The sequence below is a fragment of the Anser cygnoides genome, chromosome 2, assembly GCF_040182565.1.
Source record: "Anser cygnoides isolate HZ-2024a breed goose chromosome 2, Taihu_goose_T2T_genome, whole genome shotgun sequence".
NCBI lineage: Eukaryota > Metazoa > Chordata > Aves > Anseriformes > Anatidae > Anser > Anser cygnoides.
Window position 1 is genome coordinate 138,724,961 of NC_089874.1, and position 19,702 is coordinate 138,744,662.

At 38.1% G+C, this 19,702-nt stretch overlaps 1 protein-coding gene and 1 long non-coding RNA gene across 2 annotated transcripts in view; one reads left to right on the forward strand and one right to left on the reverse strand.

The window, feature by feature from the left end:
• TMEM67 (transmembrane protein 67) overlaps window positions 1-13,591 on the forward strand; it is a 29,623-nt gene extending 16,032 nt beyond the window's left edge. Inside the window, exons 14-28 of the mRNA XM_048075268.2 lie at window positions 171-276; window positions 1,162-1,218; window positions 1,312-1,410; window positions 1,912-2,010; window positions 2,374-2,460; window positions 2,854-2,953; window positions 3,057-3,196; window positions 5,616-5,756; window positions 6,241-6,321; window positions 7,416-7,532; window positions 8,718-8,834; window positions 8,920-9,024; window positions 9,371-9,473; window positions 11,720-11,862; window positions 12,292-13,591. Coding sequence (XP_047931225.2) covers window positions 171-276; window positions 1,162-1,218; window positions 1,312-1,410; window positions 1,912-2,010; window positions 2,374-2,460; window positions 2,854-2,953; window positions 3,057-3,196; window positions 5,616-5,756; window positions 6,241-6,321; window positions 7,416-7,532; window positions 8,718-8,834; window positions 8,920-9,024; window positions 9,371-9,473; window positions 11,720-11,862; window positions 12,292-12,372 — 1,576 coding nt within the window. The 3' untranslated portion in view covers window positions 12,373-13,591. The remainder of the gene's footprint in view (window positions 1-170; window positions 277-1,161; window positions 1,219-1,311; window positions 1,411-1,911; window positions 2,011-2,373; window positions 2,461-2,853; window positions 2,954-3,056; window positions 3,197-5,615; window positions 5,757-6,240; window positions 6,322-7,415; window positions 7,533-8,717; window positions 8,835-8,919; window positions 9,025-9,370; window positions 9,474-11,719; window positions 11,863-12,291) is intronic.
• A 1,698-nt stretch (window positions 13,592-15,289) lies between these two features.
• On the reverse strand, window positions 15,290-18,152 carry LOC106030516 (uncharacterized). Its single transcript, XR_001203798.3, has 3 exons — window positions 17,770-18,152; window positions 17,496-17,672; window positions 15,290-16,594 (listed from the first exon to the last, which is right to left on the reverse strand). It is a non-coding gene; the product is annotated as an uncharacterized lncRNA (long non-coding RNA).
• Window positions 18,153-19,702: the final 1,550 nt, after the last annotated feature.

Sequence of the window (19,702 nt, forward strand, 5' to 3'; positions counted from 1 at the left end):
AGTTGCTTTTAAAATGTGAATTGCCATGTCTCCGAGTTTGAAACGCACATTTTATTGATCAGATTGTTCTCTTTGTTTCGTATTTTCCTATTAGTACAAGTTTCAGTCAATACCTTCCAAGCAGCTCATCCATTTTCTGTTTTTAAATAATATTGTTTGTATTTCTGCAGCATTCGTTTGGTATCCCATACTCAGAGAGGAACTATCTACCCACCTCTAATTACTATTGCTTACACGGACGTGCTTGTCCAAAACCCTGACACCCAGAGTGTGATGGTGAGATCTTTGTGCGATCTTAATTGATCTGATTTGTTAATCATACTTTTCGTTTTGTTGGAATTCCACTTGAGCGAACACGTTGGGGGCTGTAAAAAAACTAAGCAGTTTATAGTTCAGCTCAGTTTTGAAGTTGTATTTTTTTCACTAAAACTTAAAGCTTTTAAGACAAAGCAGTTCAAAGTATTTTCTTATTAATTTGTCCTGATTCATTTTTAAATCAAAATACGTAAAATACATAAAAATAATAGTCATTATCATACAGGTGTTAACTTTAGCCTTGCAGCAACAAAGACTCAAGCCACAGTGCTGTAAAACCAAGACAAAGATTTTCTCTTCCTTGTACAAAACCTTTAGACCAAAGCCAATTAGGTCTTAGGGTAAATATCTAGAGAGAACAATTTTGACCCCATGTGACAATTTTTATTTCATTCAAATTAGAAAAAAATAGTGTCTGAGCTATGTAAGAGCTCATTTTACGATTTTGTATAGTGGTGCAATTGCATTAAACTTACTTTTAATCAACACTGACAAAAGGAAAGTATCAAACCTGTGGTGTCTCCTTTCAGAAGGGAAAAAAATGTATGCACGGTTGAAAAGATTATATAATCAGATGCAGCTCTTAATTTGGAGGTGGATTGGGTCCATCCCCTGGGTTGCCATTGGTAAAATCAGCACTAAATGTAGCAGAACACGTGCTAGTACTGCGCTTACTGTAGCACACCAGGTGAGGAGGTATACAGTAAAAAACATATGTTGCACCTGTATAGTAGCCCGAAATAGGAATCCCCACCAACTAAAAAATGTGAACACCACTACTAATTATAATGGTTGTAGCATTTAAGAATTTTTGTAAATATTTACTTTTTGTATTTTAATATTCAGGTTTCCTTCTCGGTCAATTATGAGATGAATCAGTCGGAGGCTCAGATTCAGACTGATGTAAGTTGCGTTGCTCCTTAATTGTTGATACAATGATTTGCTTGTATCTTGTCTTTATAAAAATACCTACAAATAATTTTTCATTCTCTTCAGATCGCATTGGGTGTGTTAGGTGGGCTCGCAGTGTTATGGTCCCTTCTCAAGACTGCGGGCTGGAAGAGGCGTACAGGAAGCTCTGTAATTGACTTGCAGGTATAAATAGCTGGTAAACCAAAGAGAGTCATGTTTTCTTCTATTTAAAGGAGACCTTTGCTGTCATTCCCTGTGATATAACTGTTCTGTTTCTTATGGTAATTGAAGTAATTTCTAGCCTAGCTGCATAGAACTGTGACTTGGAGTTGGGGTCACTTGAGGAAGTAGGCTTTTTGTATTTTTTTGGATTCTGATGTTGTCATTCAGGAAATAGCTCTGCTTTAAAAAAAAAAGGAAAAAAAAAAGCTCACAAGGAAGGGTATTTATAAATAGAGTTGTAGTTTTCATATTCATTCTTACTCATTCTTCTCTGAACAAAGACTAGCACATAAAAGTTTCAGATACTGAACGTACCATAAATATACGGCCACAGTAGAAAAATGCTGTCAGGGACTACTTTTCAGTACTAGGGGCTCCTGTAGTATGAGCTGCATCATATTTTATAGAAGTGTGTATATATGTTACTTAACTAATTTGTACAGTGTGCTTTTATAATTGCAGACAGTTTTGAAGTTCTTACTATTTTATGCTGGAGACCTTGCCAACGTTTTCTTTATCATCACAGTGGGCACAGGAATTTATTGGCTTGTGTTCTTCAAAGTAAGTGTTTTACCAGATTTTGCTGTTACAAATACCTATTAATACTGCATTCATTTTTGCACAAAAATTCATTTCTGTTTTTTCTTTTTCTCTTTTTTTTCTTTGCCTTTCTGGTCAGACTATTGAGGCAAGTTATATACAATATTCTGTTTTGTGTGCTTAAATTTTTGTGATCACCTCTTTCTTTCCCATAGGTTTCATTGTGCTTGCAGTCACATTAATAGTTAGTTAAAATATTTTACAATTTGAAACAGTTGCACATTAAATACTGGTCTTTTTCTGAAAAAGGTATTCACTTTTAAGCAAGTACTGTGTTGTTACATATGCTTTCCATAGTGTTTCAATGTAGCTTCTCAATTACAGGCTCAGCAGTTTGTCTCTGTCCTCTTGCCACTTCCTTCTCAAGAAAAAGCTTTTGTTACATACATAGCATGTGCTTTCAGTCTGAAGGTAAGCATTTTTTCCTCAGGTATTAAAGAAATGTTAGCATATGCTTCTGTACATTTTCAGTAGGCTTCTTAAGCATCTTGAACAGTACATTTCATTAGCGCATAAATGGGAACAGTTAGACAATTAAGAATTAAGTAATTTTCTCCATAGGAATTTATATATATTTTGTTAATACTTCTAGACATTGTCACATGATTTACCATTATTCCAGGCCTTTAATTAAAATGTATATATATTTATCTATCAAATCTTAGTAATGAAGTTGCAATTTCAAGTGTAGTCAAGTATATTACTTGTTATGTTTAATGAATAACGTGCAATGACAATTACTTCATTTTTGCCTTTATGCTTTTGCTGTTCCTATTTTGAGTTCTATCCCTGTTTTTTCCATAGGCTCTGCAATTTTTACAATTACTGGTTTCGCAACTTACTATAGATATTTTTTTTATTGACTGGGAAAGACCTAAGGGCAAAGTTCTTAAAGCAGTTGAAGGTAACTCCAGCTACGCTTGTTTGTATAAACAACTTCGGTTAAATTCTCATATTGCTCTCAAGTGTTAAATTTCAGAGCTTTATTATGTGTTTATTATTCTTAGGTGAAGGTATAGTAAAAAGTGCTGCTGCACCAGTGAGCATATGGAGAACATACTTTATAGCCAATGAATGGAACGAAATTCAGACAGTGAGGAAGATAAATCCCCTCTTTCAAGTGCTTGCAGTTCTTTTTTTTCTGGAGGTATTACTACTACACTTATAATTGTTATTTTTATTATTTTTTTTGATTCACGTCCAAAGTTTGACATAATGGTCTGTATTTTAATTCTTGCAGTTTTTGTGGTAATAGTGGGTGACCTTCAAGTTCGCTTGAAAAGATATATAACTGTTTTGATACCTTTTTTATGTGTATGTATGTATGTGTCATTGCACTAGTTCATTAAGGAACATTAAAAAAACCCACAACTTAAATTACCTTATAGACCTTTGTTGGTTTTATTTTTTTTTAAGCTAATGAGTTACCCTAAATGGCTTAAGAGGCTGATAAATTTGTGTACACACTCACTTCTTTATTTGCCTACTTGCTCCCTCCTGCCACAGTCTGCAGCTTTATTTCTGCTTCCATATTTATCTGGACAGGAGCTTACTTCCTGCTAATTTGCTATAGTGACCTTTTATAAAGCAGGAAATGAAATGTGCCAGTTCTGTTTCTGATGTCATAGCATGAGGCAGTATGCCTTAGTTACAACTCAAGGATATGTGAGAAATTGTGCTTTAGCTTCTCAAAATAATTTTCTTTTATTTCTTCTGGACTGTTTGGTAAGCACTTTTAATTTGGCAAGCACTCTTAAAGCATATAGTTGTTCATGTGAAGTTCTCTGACATATTCTTACATGCCTTTAATATTTTTTGATTATTATTTATGGTTTTTGATTATTATTTATGATTTTTAATATTTCTGGTTTTGAATTTTCTATTTTCTTTTAAATTAAAGAGTTAAAAATATAAATTTCTCTTTAAATACTTCAGTATTTTTGGTAAATACAGGCCAGAACCAACTTCAGTGCCATGATACAAGGAAAGAATGAGAGAAAAGAGAGCAAGTATTCCCAAAACTTAACTGGCATCCTCATTAATCTTCTTAGGCTCCTGTTATTACAAGCAGGGAGAGACTCGTTTTTACATCTTGCTTGGTAATTCCTGCTGTGAATTTACCTCTGGAAAAGTCCCTTTCTTGTCACTGATAGTGGAGGAAGTCATGAAAGATTTTAACCTAAATAGTAGGCTAAAAATACTCCAGTTACCAGTTTCGATAAAGTGACAGTTCAGCTCTCATTCATCATGGTGCCAGGCTGTACAGTAGTAGAAAAGAAGCCTGGAAAATTATCAGTTGGAGGAAGTAGGAAAGCGTAGAGGGAGTCTCCCTTGCCTTAGGCCGTATGTCTGGCACCAAAGCAGCCTCTGGCCGGCACTGGTCATCATTGCAGTGTTGACTGTATGGATAGAGGAGATAGCACTAGCAGCAAAACTAAGGTTTTGAACATTGCACTGTGTGTGGCTGGAATGGAGTTAAATTTCCTCATAGCGCCCCATGTGGAGCTGTGTTTTGGATTTTTTGCAACAGCGATAGCACAGGAATGTTTTAGCTGTTCCTGAAGACCACTTGCACAGTATCAAGGTCTCCTCTGTCTCTCACCGTGCCCCCCGCAGCAAGTAGGGAAGAGGGGACAACCAGAATAGCTGACCCAAACTGACCAAAGGGACCATATAACATCATGCTCAGCAAAAAAAATAAAAACAAAAATGATTAGGGTAGGTGTTTTGGGTACGTAGCCATTGCTTGGGGACTGGCTGGGCATTTGTCTACTTGTGGGAGGTACTTAGTGACTGGCTTTGCATCACTTTTTTTTTTCTTTTGTATGTGTGTGGTTTTTTTTTTCCTTTCTCCTTCCAATTTCTTTGCTTATTAAATCTTTGTTTTGACCCACAAGTTGTCTTGCTTTTGTTCATCCTATTATCTGCCTCATCCTGATGTGGTGGGGTCACCCCACCACAAATATCTATTGCAGCTTCAGTTCTGAATGATTTTCACAAATTTTCACCTCTTAAGTGTTTCAATGCCTAATTTTTCTCTCATCATTTTGATTGGGGAACTTTTTCTAGATAGTTTATTTAAAATAGATTCAGCTATAAGGACAGTAGAGGGAAATGTGTTTCTGTTCAATGAAAAACAAAAACAAACAAAAAAACACAAAAAAATCAATTTCTTACATCTGAAAACAAAAAATATATTAACTCTGGAATATCTAGGACCAGAAGGCTGAAGTTTGGCTGAAATAAGACCCCTTTACAGTCTTTATCAGTAGAATCTTTTGGACTGTTTCAGCAAAAGTCAGTGGTGACTTGTCATGAGATTTAGCTGTGTATGTTTGTATATTTATACATCAACTTATGTATGTATAATTTGTTTTTAATTATGTTTCTCAGTAATAATACTGGATCCCACAACTGGGCTGTATCAGAATGAACATGCTGCTATTCCCAGCTCTGTTTTTCTTGATTTTTTATCTTTTTATTTCCTGCTATGGTAGAAACAACTAAGTTGTAACTAATGCTATTCATTGCCTCACGCTCTTGTATTGACCTTCTTATCTCTTCAGGTGGTGGGATTTTCAAACCTGGCTTTAATGGATTCTTCCTCCAGTCTTACAAGAAGCAGTGATAGTTACATAGCACCTTGGAGCCGCATTTTAAGATTTGGTGTGTCTGCTGCACTATGGTTAGCCATTGCCTTCCTCCAGGTATGACATACAGAAGTAACAGTTTTTCAGACTGCTTCTCAGAAACTAGAACGTATCACTAGGCCCTCCACGCTACTTACTGTAGTGTTGAGTATATTCTTAACTTTTTTTCTTTATGTAGACTTTGAGCTTCTCTAGTGTAGTACAATATTAGAACCAAAAATGAATCTTCTGAGCTATGAGAGATTGCTTTGTTAGTCACAATTTTCATCCCCCAAAGGGGAGAATTTATGCAACTACTTTGTATGGTTTTAAGCAACTTTAGAACATCTCCCACGTTTGAAATAAAAATCAGGTTATTGCTACAATTTGATTTCACAGGGGAAGGATGTCAATCCCATTTCATAGATCCCTATGCAATGATGGCCACGACAGAAGTCTTTAATTTATGGGTATTAAACTTTGAAGTTAATTGCTTTACAATTCATAAAATAAAGTCAAATACAATGAACTAATAAAATAAAATCTGGTTGGTTTATTTCAGATTATATTTTTTGCTGTGTTTTATGAAAGATTTGTTGAAGACAAGTTAAATCAATTTGTTGATTTGTGTTGTGTGAGCAATGTAAGTATTTCTTTATTTGTACAGTGATGTTTTGAATACAATAAAGCATAAGATAGTTTAAAGAATATTAAATAATATCTATTCGTGTAATTTATTCAGAGATCACTAGCTAACAGCCAAAGGTGATATTTCTTTCAGCTCGCTTTATATTGGTGCAATCTACAAGAAAATTTCATTTAAATCTTAGTTGAAAAAAGATTCTGGAATCTTAAGTACCAATATGTACTTCTAGACATGATTTTTAGGTTGCTATTTCAAATTATATTGGTTATATATGCTCATACAGAATTAAAAAGTAACAAATTGCGACAGAAATCTGGCATGGAACCATTTAGTGTCGTTCTTTCTACTGGTATGCATTTTAGTACTCGTCTTCTAGGCACGACTGCATTGGCTTTGTTTAATATGTGTACGTTCGGTTTCTGCTCTTAGCTTCTGGTTGTCCCTCAAATGCTGAACTTCATGGCTATGCCTCCTGAATAGTTACCACCTTTCTCAAACACTTTCATTTACAGCTGAACTACTTCCATTAGTTTCAATATCAGTCTTGGAGCTTTGTACTGCAAGAAGAGTACAGTTAGAACAGGTTGAATTAGTTCATTTGGCCAGAACCTATTAAAAATACAGGATTTAACCCCTTTTATCAGCCTTTTCAGCCATGAAAAAAATTTTCAGCCACTTTTTCCTATGGAAAGTCCATGTAGTGCATGGGTTGTATAAATAGCTAATTTTGTATCTTACGTGATATATAAGCAATATATCACACTGAATGAAATTCTATTATATACAACCTCCTAGGAGCTTAACTGAAATGATGCATATGTATTATGTATCACAGAATCGAAATAAAAGGTAATATATTTGTTTGTTTTTTGGTTCTGTGGAATTAGATGCTGATCCTTGCTGTTGATAAACTAAGTTTGGAGCTGTTGTCTGTCTCTGGTTAAACATAGATAAACAAGTTGCTAAATATTTTTCTGGGATATGTGTTTTGGTACCTATTTATTTTGTGTTCTAGAAGGGCTGATATTACCAATCTCTGTGAAAAAATAGTATTTAATGACAGTATTCTTCTCTTCCACCACCTCTTTTAGATTTCAGTGTTTCTCTTGTCACACAGCTGCTTTGGTTATTACATCCATGGTCGCTCTGTGCATGGACATGCAGATACCAATATGGAGGAAATGAATATGAACCTAAAGAGAGAAGCAGTAAGTAAAAGCAGTAAAATTTTACACTTGGTCTGTTTTTCTAATTAAATTTTAACTATAATTTAAAAAAAGGTTTCCATTATGGATCAACTCTTCTTGCATTACATTATACCAAGTTATACTTAAAAGATACCAGCTGTTGGCTGGCAAGTAGGTGACTCAGTAGTTCTTTTATAACTAGCTCTTCACCTTTCTCCACTACTCTCTCTCTCTTCTTCACAATTCTTAGATATAAAATTCCTGTTTTTCTAACTTTTTTTTCATATATTTATACATGAGCTTTTTAGTCTTGAAGCCTTTCATAAGCTCATGGCCGCATGCAAAAAGATGTGTACTAAGAAGATTTCATAAAGAGACAAATCTGAAAAACTCCTAGTAAAGAATCATCTGCTCTTCCAGTGAATTATTTTGTTCTGTCTGTCCTCTTCTGATGACATAACCTGACCTTTACAGAACTTAATTTGAATATTTTTTTCTCTTTCGTTGTATGTTGCATCTTTTTAGCAAGATCAGGCAAATGTCTAATGTGATTGGTGCATAACGGGAGCACTTTGCACTAAATTTCGTGACATCTTGCATTTTTGTATGGACAAGTAGGAAGAAATTATTTTAGGCAAAGGATGTGATTATTACTGATAACTGAAAAAAAAAAAAGCTAACCGTGTGAAAATTAACATTCAGATGTCGAGGAATCTTTTAAATATAATTTTTGACTTGAATGTGTTCCTATTTTTTAAAATTGTTTAGTTTATTATAATTTTGGAAAAAGGTGTTGTTTTTTTTTTTTCCCCTATGGAGATGTTGAATTTTCTATGTTCTTCGTATTTCTGAGATCTGTTAAGAATTACCTGATAAAGATATGGAAAAGTCAGGAATCCAAAGCACAAGAAAAAGCAGAAAAATACAGAATAAATGATAAACATGAAACAAAAGGCTTCAGAATGAACATTAAAAGGTGTTTTAGAAGGTAATGAAAAGAACATCCGTAAAAAGAGGAATGACTTTGTGACAGCAGGGGTCAGGATTTCATGTCCTAAGAAAATCTTGCTATAATAGAGCCAAAGATGCAATGGATTCAAATATTTAGAAATATCAAGTACTTTATATACATGAAAGAGAGGAAAAGAAAAGCCTTTGACTTTTTTTGGTCTATGTATGACATTAATTATTGTTTTAATTGTGTAGGAAAACCTATGTAGTCAGAGAGGTTTGTTACCAAACACAGATGGTCAGACATTTCAGATTTCCATCTCAAGAAAAATGAGACTGCAGTATGACAGGATTCATGAAACCCTAACAAGAGTAAGTGAGACATTTTTATTCTGTAAATGTTATTTAAAATATGTATTTTTTTTTCCACTGAAATCGTGGTCATATTATTTTTCAGAGACGTGGTCCTGCTAGGTTTTTGGACTCATCTGCAAATACTTTCGAACAAAGCACAAGGGCCTACAATGCCATGAACAAATTTCTCAGTTCTTTTATTGATCACGTATGTATTGACATTAATATATTAAGGAAAATTACATTTATAGTAAGTAGAGACTAAAAATTGTAAATTGGAAAGACTGTAATTTTTCTTCAAGCATTTGTGCTTAAGGACTTGCTTTATGGCAACCAAAACTGTGGTTCACTCAAGTAAAAAATTGGAGTACTGTCCAGCTGTACAGCATGCTCTTAAAAAAGACAAATCCTTTTTTTGTTATGTGTTTGTTTTTATCTCGAAATAAAGTAGTGCTTTTTTCATTCGTACAGGTCTAAGTAGCTGTACTCCACTTTGTAACAAGTACATTTTCTTTGTAATCATAAAACAATTTTTGTCTTTCCTTTTCTTGTAGGTTCATAAGGAAATGGATTATATTGTTAAAGATAAGTTGCTGCTTGAACGTATTCTAGGCATGGAGTTCATGGAGCCAATAGAGAAAAGTATTTTTTACAACGGTAAAATTGTGACTTGGCATTTGCACTTATGATATGTAGGTTTCGATGTAGATTTATTTCACAGGATTTACAATCTAAAGTGGATTTTACAACAAGAGGTGTCATTAAATATGATAGTTTATAAGGGAATTATTTAACAGGTGTTCTCATCTTCTTACCCTGTTTATATTATGTCACTTAATTGCAATTTTTTATTCTTTTAGACAACTGAAAATACTGTGTAGAGTAGTACACATGTTTAGGAAGTGCTACTGTGACTAGATCCCATATACACTTTGTAAATGGAAAAAAGAGCCACAATATTAAAATAGCTCAGTGCTATGTTTTTGTATAGAAATAAGTTGCTTATGAAACAACTAAACATACAGAAAGACAATTTCTCTAAAGAGGATATTGATCACAGTGAGGACGCTTTAGTGGAATAGTTGATGTTAATATACCACACATCTTTGCAGACTGCACTGAGTAATTGGGGTTCTTGAATATTTTATTTTGAAGCTTTTTAAGTGTTGCCGATACCTACACCAAAATGAGTATTTCAGCAGGAACAGGGATGACACAAGTTCTGATTCTGGTCCCTGGGGCTATGTGGAATCAGAGACTTGGGTTCTCCAATGCACCATCCTGAATCCCAAGCCCATGTTAAACCTAGCCATAAGTATTTCCAAGTACATGTGGTAAAAATAGATTTAGTGAAAGCTCTTAACCGTGTATCAACCTTCAAGGTTTCAAGGTTCTGAAACCCTGAGTTGTGGTCTCCTCCTCTAACATACAGCCTAGGCGTCACTATCCACATTGCAATGCGATATGAGCTGTGAACCAGTAAGAGTATGAGCCTGATGCCAGTCTGTTTCCTCAGTCCCTGAGCTGATCAGAATCCATCAAAACATAGTCTTTCCAAGCTTCATCTTTGAAAACCTTAGTTCAGACCCTTATTCTACCCCTAATCATAAATATGGCCATTACCTTCATGAAACCTAAATATTAACTAGTGATCTGTGACAATGCAAGCCCTCATTTTGAGTCCCTCAGGTACTTGGCTCTCCAGCCTCACTGTTCAGAAACTTTAAACTTTATCAGAACCATAATCCAATCCATTGATATTACCAGATGACCATCACACATCCTAAATATGTTGCTGTCCTTATATAATAGCAATCCCCAAATTAGATTATTGAGCTGTGCAGAACTTCTGCTGCTCCCTCGGACACCAGGGCTGCAAAAGCTGAACCCCTTGTTTGAATCACAAACCTTGCTATATAGTCTGGAATGCAGCACATGCTTTCAGACTAAATAGAAGCCATGGCTGTAGTGTGATGTCTTTTCTCATCCCAGATGTCTGAGCTACATGTAACTCATCAAAGGATCAGGCTCTCCTTCCCAATTAAGGCGAAGCGCTGTCTTTAGTAGTGAATATTACCAGGTAACCAGTATCTGGGACAATCATATAATATTCAGCTTTAGTCTTTTGACTGCCATCGTTTCAAACATCATCATCACAAGCATTGATATGAATATATCGTTTGATGGTTTAGACTGCCATAGCTCCCAGAAGTTTAGATACAAGTCAGGATTTCATGGAAGTCAGGTGTATACAGGGTGTAATGAAAATATGCAGTTGCCAATAAAGCTTGCATTAAACATTCTTCTGAAAAAGCAGAAAGAAGGAAAAGAACCTATTTTCAGTAGTTAAGTGTTTTCTCTTTCGAGAGCGGTGCTTGGTAACAAAGCAAAGAAGTTAATAAGTGGTTTAAACTGTTTTGACAATGGAAAAAGGTAATTTAAGCTTAAAAGACCCATTTTCTGGAAGACTGTTTAGCAAATGAGCAAAGATAACGCTATGCTCTGAAGCTCCTCTTAAGTAAGGTTTTAAGCATGTGTGTCATTGTTTTGTTGAGTTGGGCACAGAGTTAGCACTTGTTAAAAATCTCAGTGATGAGGAAGTTTTGTCTGCCTCTTGTTCAAGGCAGCCTTTTTTTAACAATTTGATTGAGACTTCTGGAGTGAACAAAGTTGTGTGTGGCACATGTGAGCTTTTCCTATTGTTCTTGTCAGTATTAAACCATTTTGTAAGCGAAAAGGCTTGTAGTATTTTTCTTAAGTGGAAAGCCATAACTAGCTTTCAAAATACCCTTTTGCTGTAAGTTTCATTTTTCTTACCAGCTTTATCTGTGTGGACTGATGAACTTCACAAACCTGTACTTCACAGAAATAATCATTTTTCAAAAATTTCTTTTTTTCTGCAGACGAAGGACACTCTTTCGATGATGTTCTCTATTACGGCAATGAGACAACACTCCTCATCTTTGATATCCTGTTTTTCTCCATTGTGGATCTGGCTTCCCAAAGTTTTGTTTTAGCAGCTATTCTAACATACTTGCAACAGGAGGTAAATTTCAATTTAAGAATACAATTGTATTTTTAAAATGTGGGTTGGCATGAAAGCTTATATAGTTAGATAATTAAACCCTGTAAGCAGTATGTGGTGACAGAAGATTATACTGAGAGCTTATAAAGTTACTCATTATTTTTTCTTTTTGGAAAACAGGCTTAATTTTATTCACATGCATGTCATGAGTAAAGAGGCTACAAGTAGCTCTCAGTAGAAAACACAAATTTCTGTTAAAATTAATCACAATTTTATCATATTTCAAGGTGAAAAGATATTGGAAGATACTTTGAAATTGCTAAAGGCAGTTAAGCACCTAATTCACTCATCTATTATTTAAATACAATATGTAGTTATTTTATGTTGTGTATTGAAACATACTGTTTTAAGTACTTCTTCATTAATACAGTTTCTCTAAAATGTTGTTAGATATTCAGGTTTATTCGTAATACAGTCGGGCAGAAGAATTTGACATCCAAAACCTTGGTGGATGAACGATTTCTCATTTAGTTAAGAAGACTACAGACTTTGGTGAGGAGTTAATCGTGGAAGTTGTGTCCAGGATCAAAGCATCTCTTCTGACCTACAGGTTAATTATGGTGTACTTTTAAATCATAATGTAACAGTTTCGCAATTTATCATTTTTTATATTGTCTGGTATTAAGTTTTATTTTTGTATATTTACAGATGTTTTTACGTTGTGAACACTAAGCCATAGGCTTTTAAAAGGAAAGATAAATGAAAAAAAGAAGTAAACCTAATGTTGTTTTTATTAGAAGAAGGTAAAGATTATTTAATGGCTTTTGATAAGATATGGACCACTAATTTTGAGGCAATAATTTGAGCATTCTATGTGGCAGGATTGGCTGTCAACTCTTAAGTTTTCTGAAAATACCTTAAATCTTTTTTTCTTCTTTTTTACATTTTTTGTTGTTAATTTATTTTGAGGTATAATGTTTAGTAAACATACTTTGGTTTTATTCAGCACAGAATTTGTTCTGAGCTGAATTAATATTTCAAGAGGACTATCAAAAAATCACTTATTTATAGTGATTCCAACTTGAAATTTTAACTTTTCTTCATTGTGTCATAGTAGTGTATGCTTTTGTCTCTTTTCTTTGAGTTTATCGTTCTTTTCTTGGGTGTAGACTATACATGACAAAGTTTCCTTATGTCTGAAATACAGGCATCACTACAGCGATGCAGAAAAACAGGCTAATCATAATTGCACGGAGGAGATGTTTATAGGTATTTTGGGTTTGATCCTGATCTTCTCTCATTTGATGTGAGCTGCTCAGGGAAATAATAATAGTACTAATTCTGTGCTGTTTCCACACAAGTGAAACACAAGCAACTATTCATATCTTCTTAAAGTGTTCTTCACAGGTGCCTATATATGCTCATATACTTCAGGCTCTCTAATTTTCTGGCTTTGTTATCTTTGGACTTAACACAATAACCATTATCATTTTAGCTTCATCATATTTTTGAAATTTAGACAATTTAATAGTTATTCAAGTGCCATTTATTAAGTGTTAAGGGAGATTATGAATGGCCTTTGAAACACCTTAAAGTGAGGTGTCTACCTCCCATTTGTATCTTTGAAAAGTCTCCCTGCTTTTTAAAAATAATATTTTTCATTAAATGGTTAAACATGAATATTGTTTGCTGTTTTTGTAACTGTCACTTGTCTTTAGATGATTCAACAAGGGACTCTCACCAGCAAAAACACCATAAAGGAGTAAGTCGAGGCTAGCATCCTTATTCAAAACAGATTCAGGACATGGTTAGTTGCACCTACCAGATTTTAAATGCAGACATCCTTATCAGAGTTGAAGCAGCATTGTTTTTCAGGTGTTTCTTGGTTTCATGAAGAGGAAGGTGTTGTTAATGTTGATACCATATCATATTGTAATTTTAAACTTACGTCCAGGAATATGGACATAAATCTCAGGGTCACTTGTTCTAATGCATTTGCTTTTGGTGTTGCAAAAATAGTGTAGCTTTCTTGTCCAATGTAGTTGTTACTGACTGATAGAATGTGTATTTGCCAGTAAGGCTGTAAGGTAGATAAGTGAAAGGTTTATTTTTCAGCAAGACATCCATTTATTAATATGCAGTTTAGCACAGCATTTCCATACTGTGCTTTCTTTATTTTTGTCTACTACTGTGCACAATTCTTAGTTTCTTGGTGCACCCTATGCCACAAAAAAGTGTGAATATGTAATTTGCAACAGCAAAGTGTCCACTGAATAAAATCAAGGTTGATGTCTTTATAGGGAGTGTAGTAATTAGAAGTGTCCTTTAGGTTCTGGATCTGTTAAAACAGCCAAAAACCCTGTTTCCACTGAGGACCATGACATATGAGTTCACTAGTTGTGAGGTTTCTATCGTATTGCCTGTCAGTGATCTACTGAGTGCCAAACCTCTAAACTAAGCTAAGGAGCCATCTGGAAAATAGGCAATAGGACATTTGCAAGGCAAAGTTAGGCTCCTGTGTTCCCCTGCATTTCTCTGGGCAGTATCTTTGCATAGCTTAACTACATGTAACTACACTTTCCAGGTCTTGCAGCTCTACTGAAGTGTTGATGTACAAGAGGACCGATGTGACTAAGAGAATAGAGAGTTGCTGTGGTCCACAGCTGAGAAAGTACATGATGAATGACCCTAATACAGGGCTTTTCTTCCTTTCACTTTCCAGCAATAGAACTGAGCATCATCGTTAATGATAATGGAAGCTTTTTCTCTGTGTAGATTCTGATTATGGGTTCGTAGTCCAGAAGTTAGTTATGTCACGGAGTAGAGCCATGCTTCAAACATAACTCCTCTAGAGTGTCCTGGTTTGTGACTGACTTCAGTCAGAATAAGTAAAAGGTAGTAATCAGACCCTGCTAAACCAGGAAATGTCTGCAAGCATAAAGTAGATGTGATTGTGCCATCTGTAGACACAGCCATGTAGTATTAATTTAGTCAGTCTGGTAACAGCAGAAATGGAGACCTGGCAGCGTGTGGGCTCTCACTCTCTACCTTATTCTCAATGCTTTTGCTAAGCAGGTACATCTTTCCATGCAAAAATTATGCTTTGAGTTTGCTTTACATATGCCTTTGATTAACTGCTGTTCAGAAGGGCATGTGAAAGCTTTTAATGGCCTTGTGGTTTGAAAGAACTACTGGTAAAGGCAACTCCTGTTGCAGATAAATGATAAATTAACCTAAAATTGTCTTGTCGAAACAGTTGAGTCACTTGCTCCCCTATTTCTCCTCAGTGCTCACACTATTCTGTTGTGTTTTAGTTTTCCAGGCCATTTATCTAAAATGTTAATATAGCTAACGTTGTTGCTGTACATGATTTAGAAAATAATTACAGGAGTCAAAAGCTCCAGGAATTCATAGAAGATTTTCTTCATTCTTGCTCTCTAGTGAATGCTTGAAATGGGTTGACTGTGCTATGTTCTCCTATTGGTTGGTATTTGTTCAAGAAATAGCTCTTGTGATTGTATTTCCAATTTAATGAGTGTTCTCTTTTTCATTTTTTTAAATTAGTCAGCAGCTACAATGTGTCATTCATGTGTTGAATGTCTTTTAACTTTATAAATGTTTTAATCACACAGCATATCAAACTTTTATATCTGTCTCTCTGAGCAATAAAATTTTCAAGGATTGGAGAAGGGTTTTTTTTGCACTCATTAATTCAGCCGACCCAAGTCTACAATACTCTTTTCCTTCCATAACCATGAGAGGTTTCAGAACAGGGCAGGAGGTGTTTACTCGTTCAGCAGTCCACGAAGCTCTCTTGGGACAAGGGTAAGAAAGGGACATTGCAGGCCGTGTGGCAGCAGCGGGTTATGGTTTGGGATAACCACAACTAATGGAATGAGCTTGTTGCTTATTGCAGTGTCTAATGGGCTAGATGCCAAAATAGTCAATTCCGTAATTAATTATACTTCCTATATACAGACAAGTCATAATGACCAGATCCAGAAATTTCAAGAATTTGTTTGAAATTCACAGTCTCGTTTACTAGTGAGGCCTTGACTGATTTGCATTTTACTACAGCATCCATTTCAGTGATAGCGCTGGGTGTGTCTGTGGCTTTTACATCCACTGAGGTAATCTTACAAGAGGGGGGAAGTGCAGCTGGCATGAGGCTCAAAATTCCACCCTGTCCGTCAGGTTGCTGCAGCATGGGTGAGGTGGCAGTGCCACCAAAGCATTTCTGTTTGTTTGTTTGTGAAGTGTGACTAGTGGATGACTTGGGGAGGGTGACGTTGCAATATACTCCTGAGAAAATCATGAGTAAGCTGGGATGGCAGAAGAAGGTGACCAGCCAACTCCTCAAAACCAGTCTCCTTCAACAACACCTGCTTTCCCCTACATCTCTGCTTTTCTCTAGCCAGTTTCATGGCCTTTTCCAGCGTACCTTCTCACCATTTGAAAGCACCGATCCCCTTTCCCTCTTTCCTGCACCTCATCCTCCACAGGCAGTGCCTGCCACAGCCTCGTACTTCGCACATCGTCGGTGGACATGTGGCTCCTGCCCTGCCTTCCTGCACACCAAGTCAGCCAGCACCACTCTGTGCCTGGGGCAGCTACCGCATATCCGTGCCCCTCTGAACAAAGGAGGAAAATGCAGTCTGGCCAGATGGGCAGATGGCCTTTGTAGGGGAATTTTATCAGGTTGTGTAGCCGTGAATTACGTGCCCAGGTACGTCATAGGGCAGCAGCACAGGTTCTACGGTGAGAAGAATGAAAATCCAAACATGCCATCAGAAACCAGTTTAAAAGCAAGAGGTCCTGACTTCCACATGTCTAAAGGGAAGAAAGAATGAAACCCAGACACCTCCAAGCTAGTTGTTCGAGCACTAGAAAGAAGCAGCCTGGCTTCCTGCGGCTTTGCCTACATGCCACCTCCACCCCAGCACCCCCAGCTTCCTCATGTGACCCTTGCGCCACCACAGCAGACAAGAGATGATGCACGTCGTAGCTGGCTTGGGAAAACCACCGGGCTCACTGGCCAGCCGCTGGTTGCTGAAGGAATATAGGGCAGGAGCTCTGCTTGCCTTTTTCTCAGCAAAGGCATTAATAATTTAAGTGAATACAGGCTCTTTCCTGTACCAGCCGCTGCTGCTTGTGCAGGAACTTCATAGCTTGGGGACTTGGCACTTTGCTCAAAGTTGGCAGCTTCCTTGGGGAATCAACTGATAAGCCCTGTTTCTGCAGGGAACCAGATGGAAAATGATGCTTTCAGCAAGGAGAGCGGGGCCGTGGCTGTGGCCCTGCAGGCTGGCATCTGCACTCCGGTGCCTGTGGGGACACCTGCTTGAGGCAGCAGGTCACAGATGAAGTGATGTTCCCCAGAAACCTCACAGAAGATGCATTTCCCTCTCTGTGAGAAGAACACTTCTGTGTTACCCCAGCAGAGCTTTGTAAAGCCCAGGTAGTACAGAGCCCTGCTAACCTGTGTTCCTCTCTGATCCAGGCAGTTTTACCAACATACTGCCGCTACTCGAGACTTGCTGCCCCCTCAGTTTTCCCCAGTGACCTCCATCACTGCAAGGACAGCCGCAGGCCTGACAGCTGGGGAGAAGTGAGGGAGCCCGTGGGATTAATTAGGAAATGTGCAGTGTATTCACCTGTAAGAACTTGCAGGATCGCTCCAACACGGGTGACTCTGCGAACATCAGGAGGCAGCACTGCATTTGACGACATTGAGAATTTCCCTTTAGAGGATCAGAATTTCTTTTTGTTGTTGTTGTCCATGACAGGAGAGACCGTACCAGCCAATCTCATCACAACCTGTTGTGTTTATGCTAAGCAGAGAGAGAAAAACATACTTGTCATAGCCCAAAAGTGGTTACGCCTCGATACCGTGCAGTAATTAGGAGACAGATCTAGGTGTTTTCTCACCCTTTTAATAGGTTCCTGCTATTGTAATGGATATTGAAATTCCTCTTTACAGCGCTCTTCATCAGGGTGGCAGAAAGCCATAGAACAAGGTTGGTTGGTTGGGTTGGTTGGTTGGTTTTTAATCACAGAAAATAGTGAAGGAAAAAGTGGCCAGCTCACGTGGTATGGAAGGAACTGAAATGAAAAACAAAGAACCTGTAAAACCATCTTCTTTGTGACCTTTTCACCCTGCTTTACAGCCATGGGGAAATAATTGCCTTCTAATCATTCACAAAATCGGTCACCGGTTGCAGGAATGCAAGTGCTGAACTAAGATATTTGCTTTGGGCTTAGCCCGATCCCAGGGCCGAGCAGCACTGCGCCAGCTCTGTCCCCAGCAAACAGCTCCCTGTGGCCCCGGGCCTGGCCCAGCCCCGCTGCTGTCGGTGCCCCTCGCTGGACCCCCCGTTCCCCAGCCTGGCTTTACCCCAGCCCCCGCTCCCCTCGGTGGTCCCTGTGGTCACTGTGTCCTGGGGACAGCCGGAGACCATTGGGATGGGTTTTGCTCTTTTCATAGAATCACAGAATCATTCAGGTTGGAAAAGCCCTCCGAGATCACCTGGTCCAACCATCCCCCTGCCACCAATGTCACCCACTGAACCGTGTCCCCAAGCACCACGTCCAGCCTTTCCTTGAACACCCCCAGGGACGGTGACTCCACCACCTCCCTGGGCAACCCGTCCCAGAGCCTGACTGCTCTTTCTGAGAAAAAATGTCTCCTCATTTCCAGCCTGAACCTCCCTTGGCACAACTTGAGGCCATTCCCTCTAGTCCTATGGCATTATCTGTGAGAAGAGGCCGATCCCCAGCTCCCCACACCTCCTTTCAGGCAGTTGTAGAGAGCAATAAGGACTCCCCTGAGCCGCCTCTTCCCCAGACTGAACAACCCCAGCTCCCTCAGCCGCTCCTCACGGGACTTGTGCTACAGGCCCCTCACCAGGGTTTCCCCTGCAGGTGGTTTTGTGCCTTTAAATCTGATGCCTTGCGTTAATCGTGAGGTTTTATTAGCTTATCACAGTCACATCCCAATCTCCATTTACTGCAGAACAAACAACAAAGTGGTGCTGTGTTACAGCAGGCATTACACTGCGTAATGCCCTGCACGGCCTGGGGCAAAATGGGGGACGGGGCCAGGATCTGGCTTTGGGGCGCAGGGCCCAGGCTGGCCCCTGCCTGCACCAGCCCCGTCCCCTCCCCTCTTCATTTGTAGGCCCTACGTAAGAACATCTTTGCTGAAAGTTTGGGGTTTATTGCATTATACTGTAAGCTTCTGACAGATGATGCAGGGAGAGGGAGTTTTCAGGTGTTCGTTAATCCTAAGAGCATACAGTCAGAAATCAGTTTGTTTCACAGGGTGAGGAAAAGACTGTATTTTCTTTGGAAAGGCAAAGTCTGCCTGCATTTTCATTTTTATTTAAATTTTTTTCGGTGTGTGGATATAAATATTTTTTGGTGTGTGGATATAAAGATCTGTGCCTCACCATTGGAAGGCCCAATGCTGCTCACCCGTGCCTTGTATGCAGTAATTTTAACAAACACTGGAAAATGCTACGGCATGGTCAGACACACGAAATGATGCGCAGAAAGTATTTCTGTGAAGAGATTGCTCTGCACGGGTGAGGTGTGGCAGGAAATACCCATGCCCAGGGCAGAACCTGCTGAAGCTCCAGGTTCCCCCAGCTGCATCCCAAACACGTAGGGCCAGGGAAGCATCCCTCTCCTTCCCTCTCCACATTCCTCCATGTGGACGTGATTACAGAGATTATGGTTCAACTTCCTGCACGCAGCTGAAACCCCTTCCTGCCTAACGCTGGTCCTACTGCACGTTACTTCTCCTTCGTGGCATCTTGCATGTGGATACGAGAGCACCTAGCGATACACTCTTTGGAAGGCA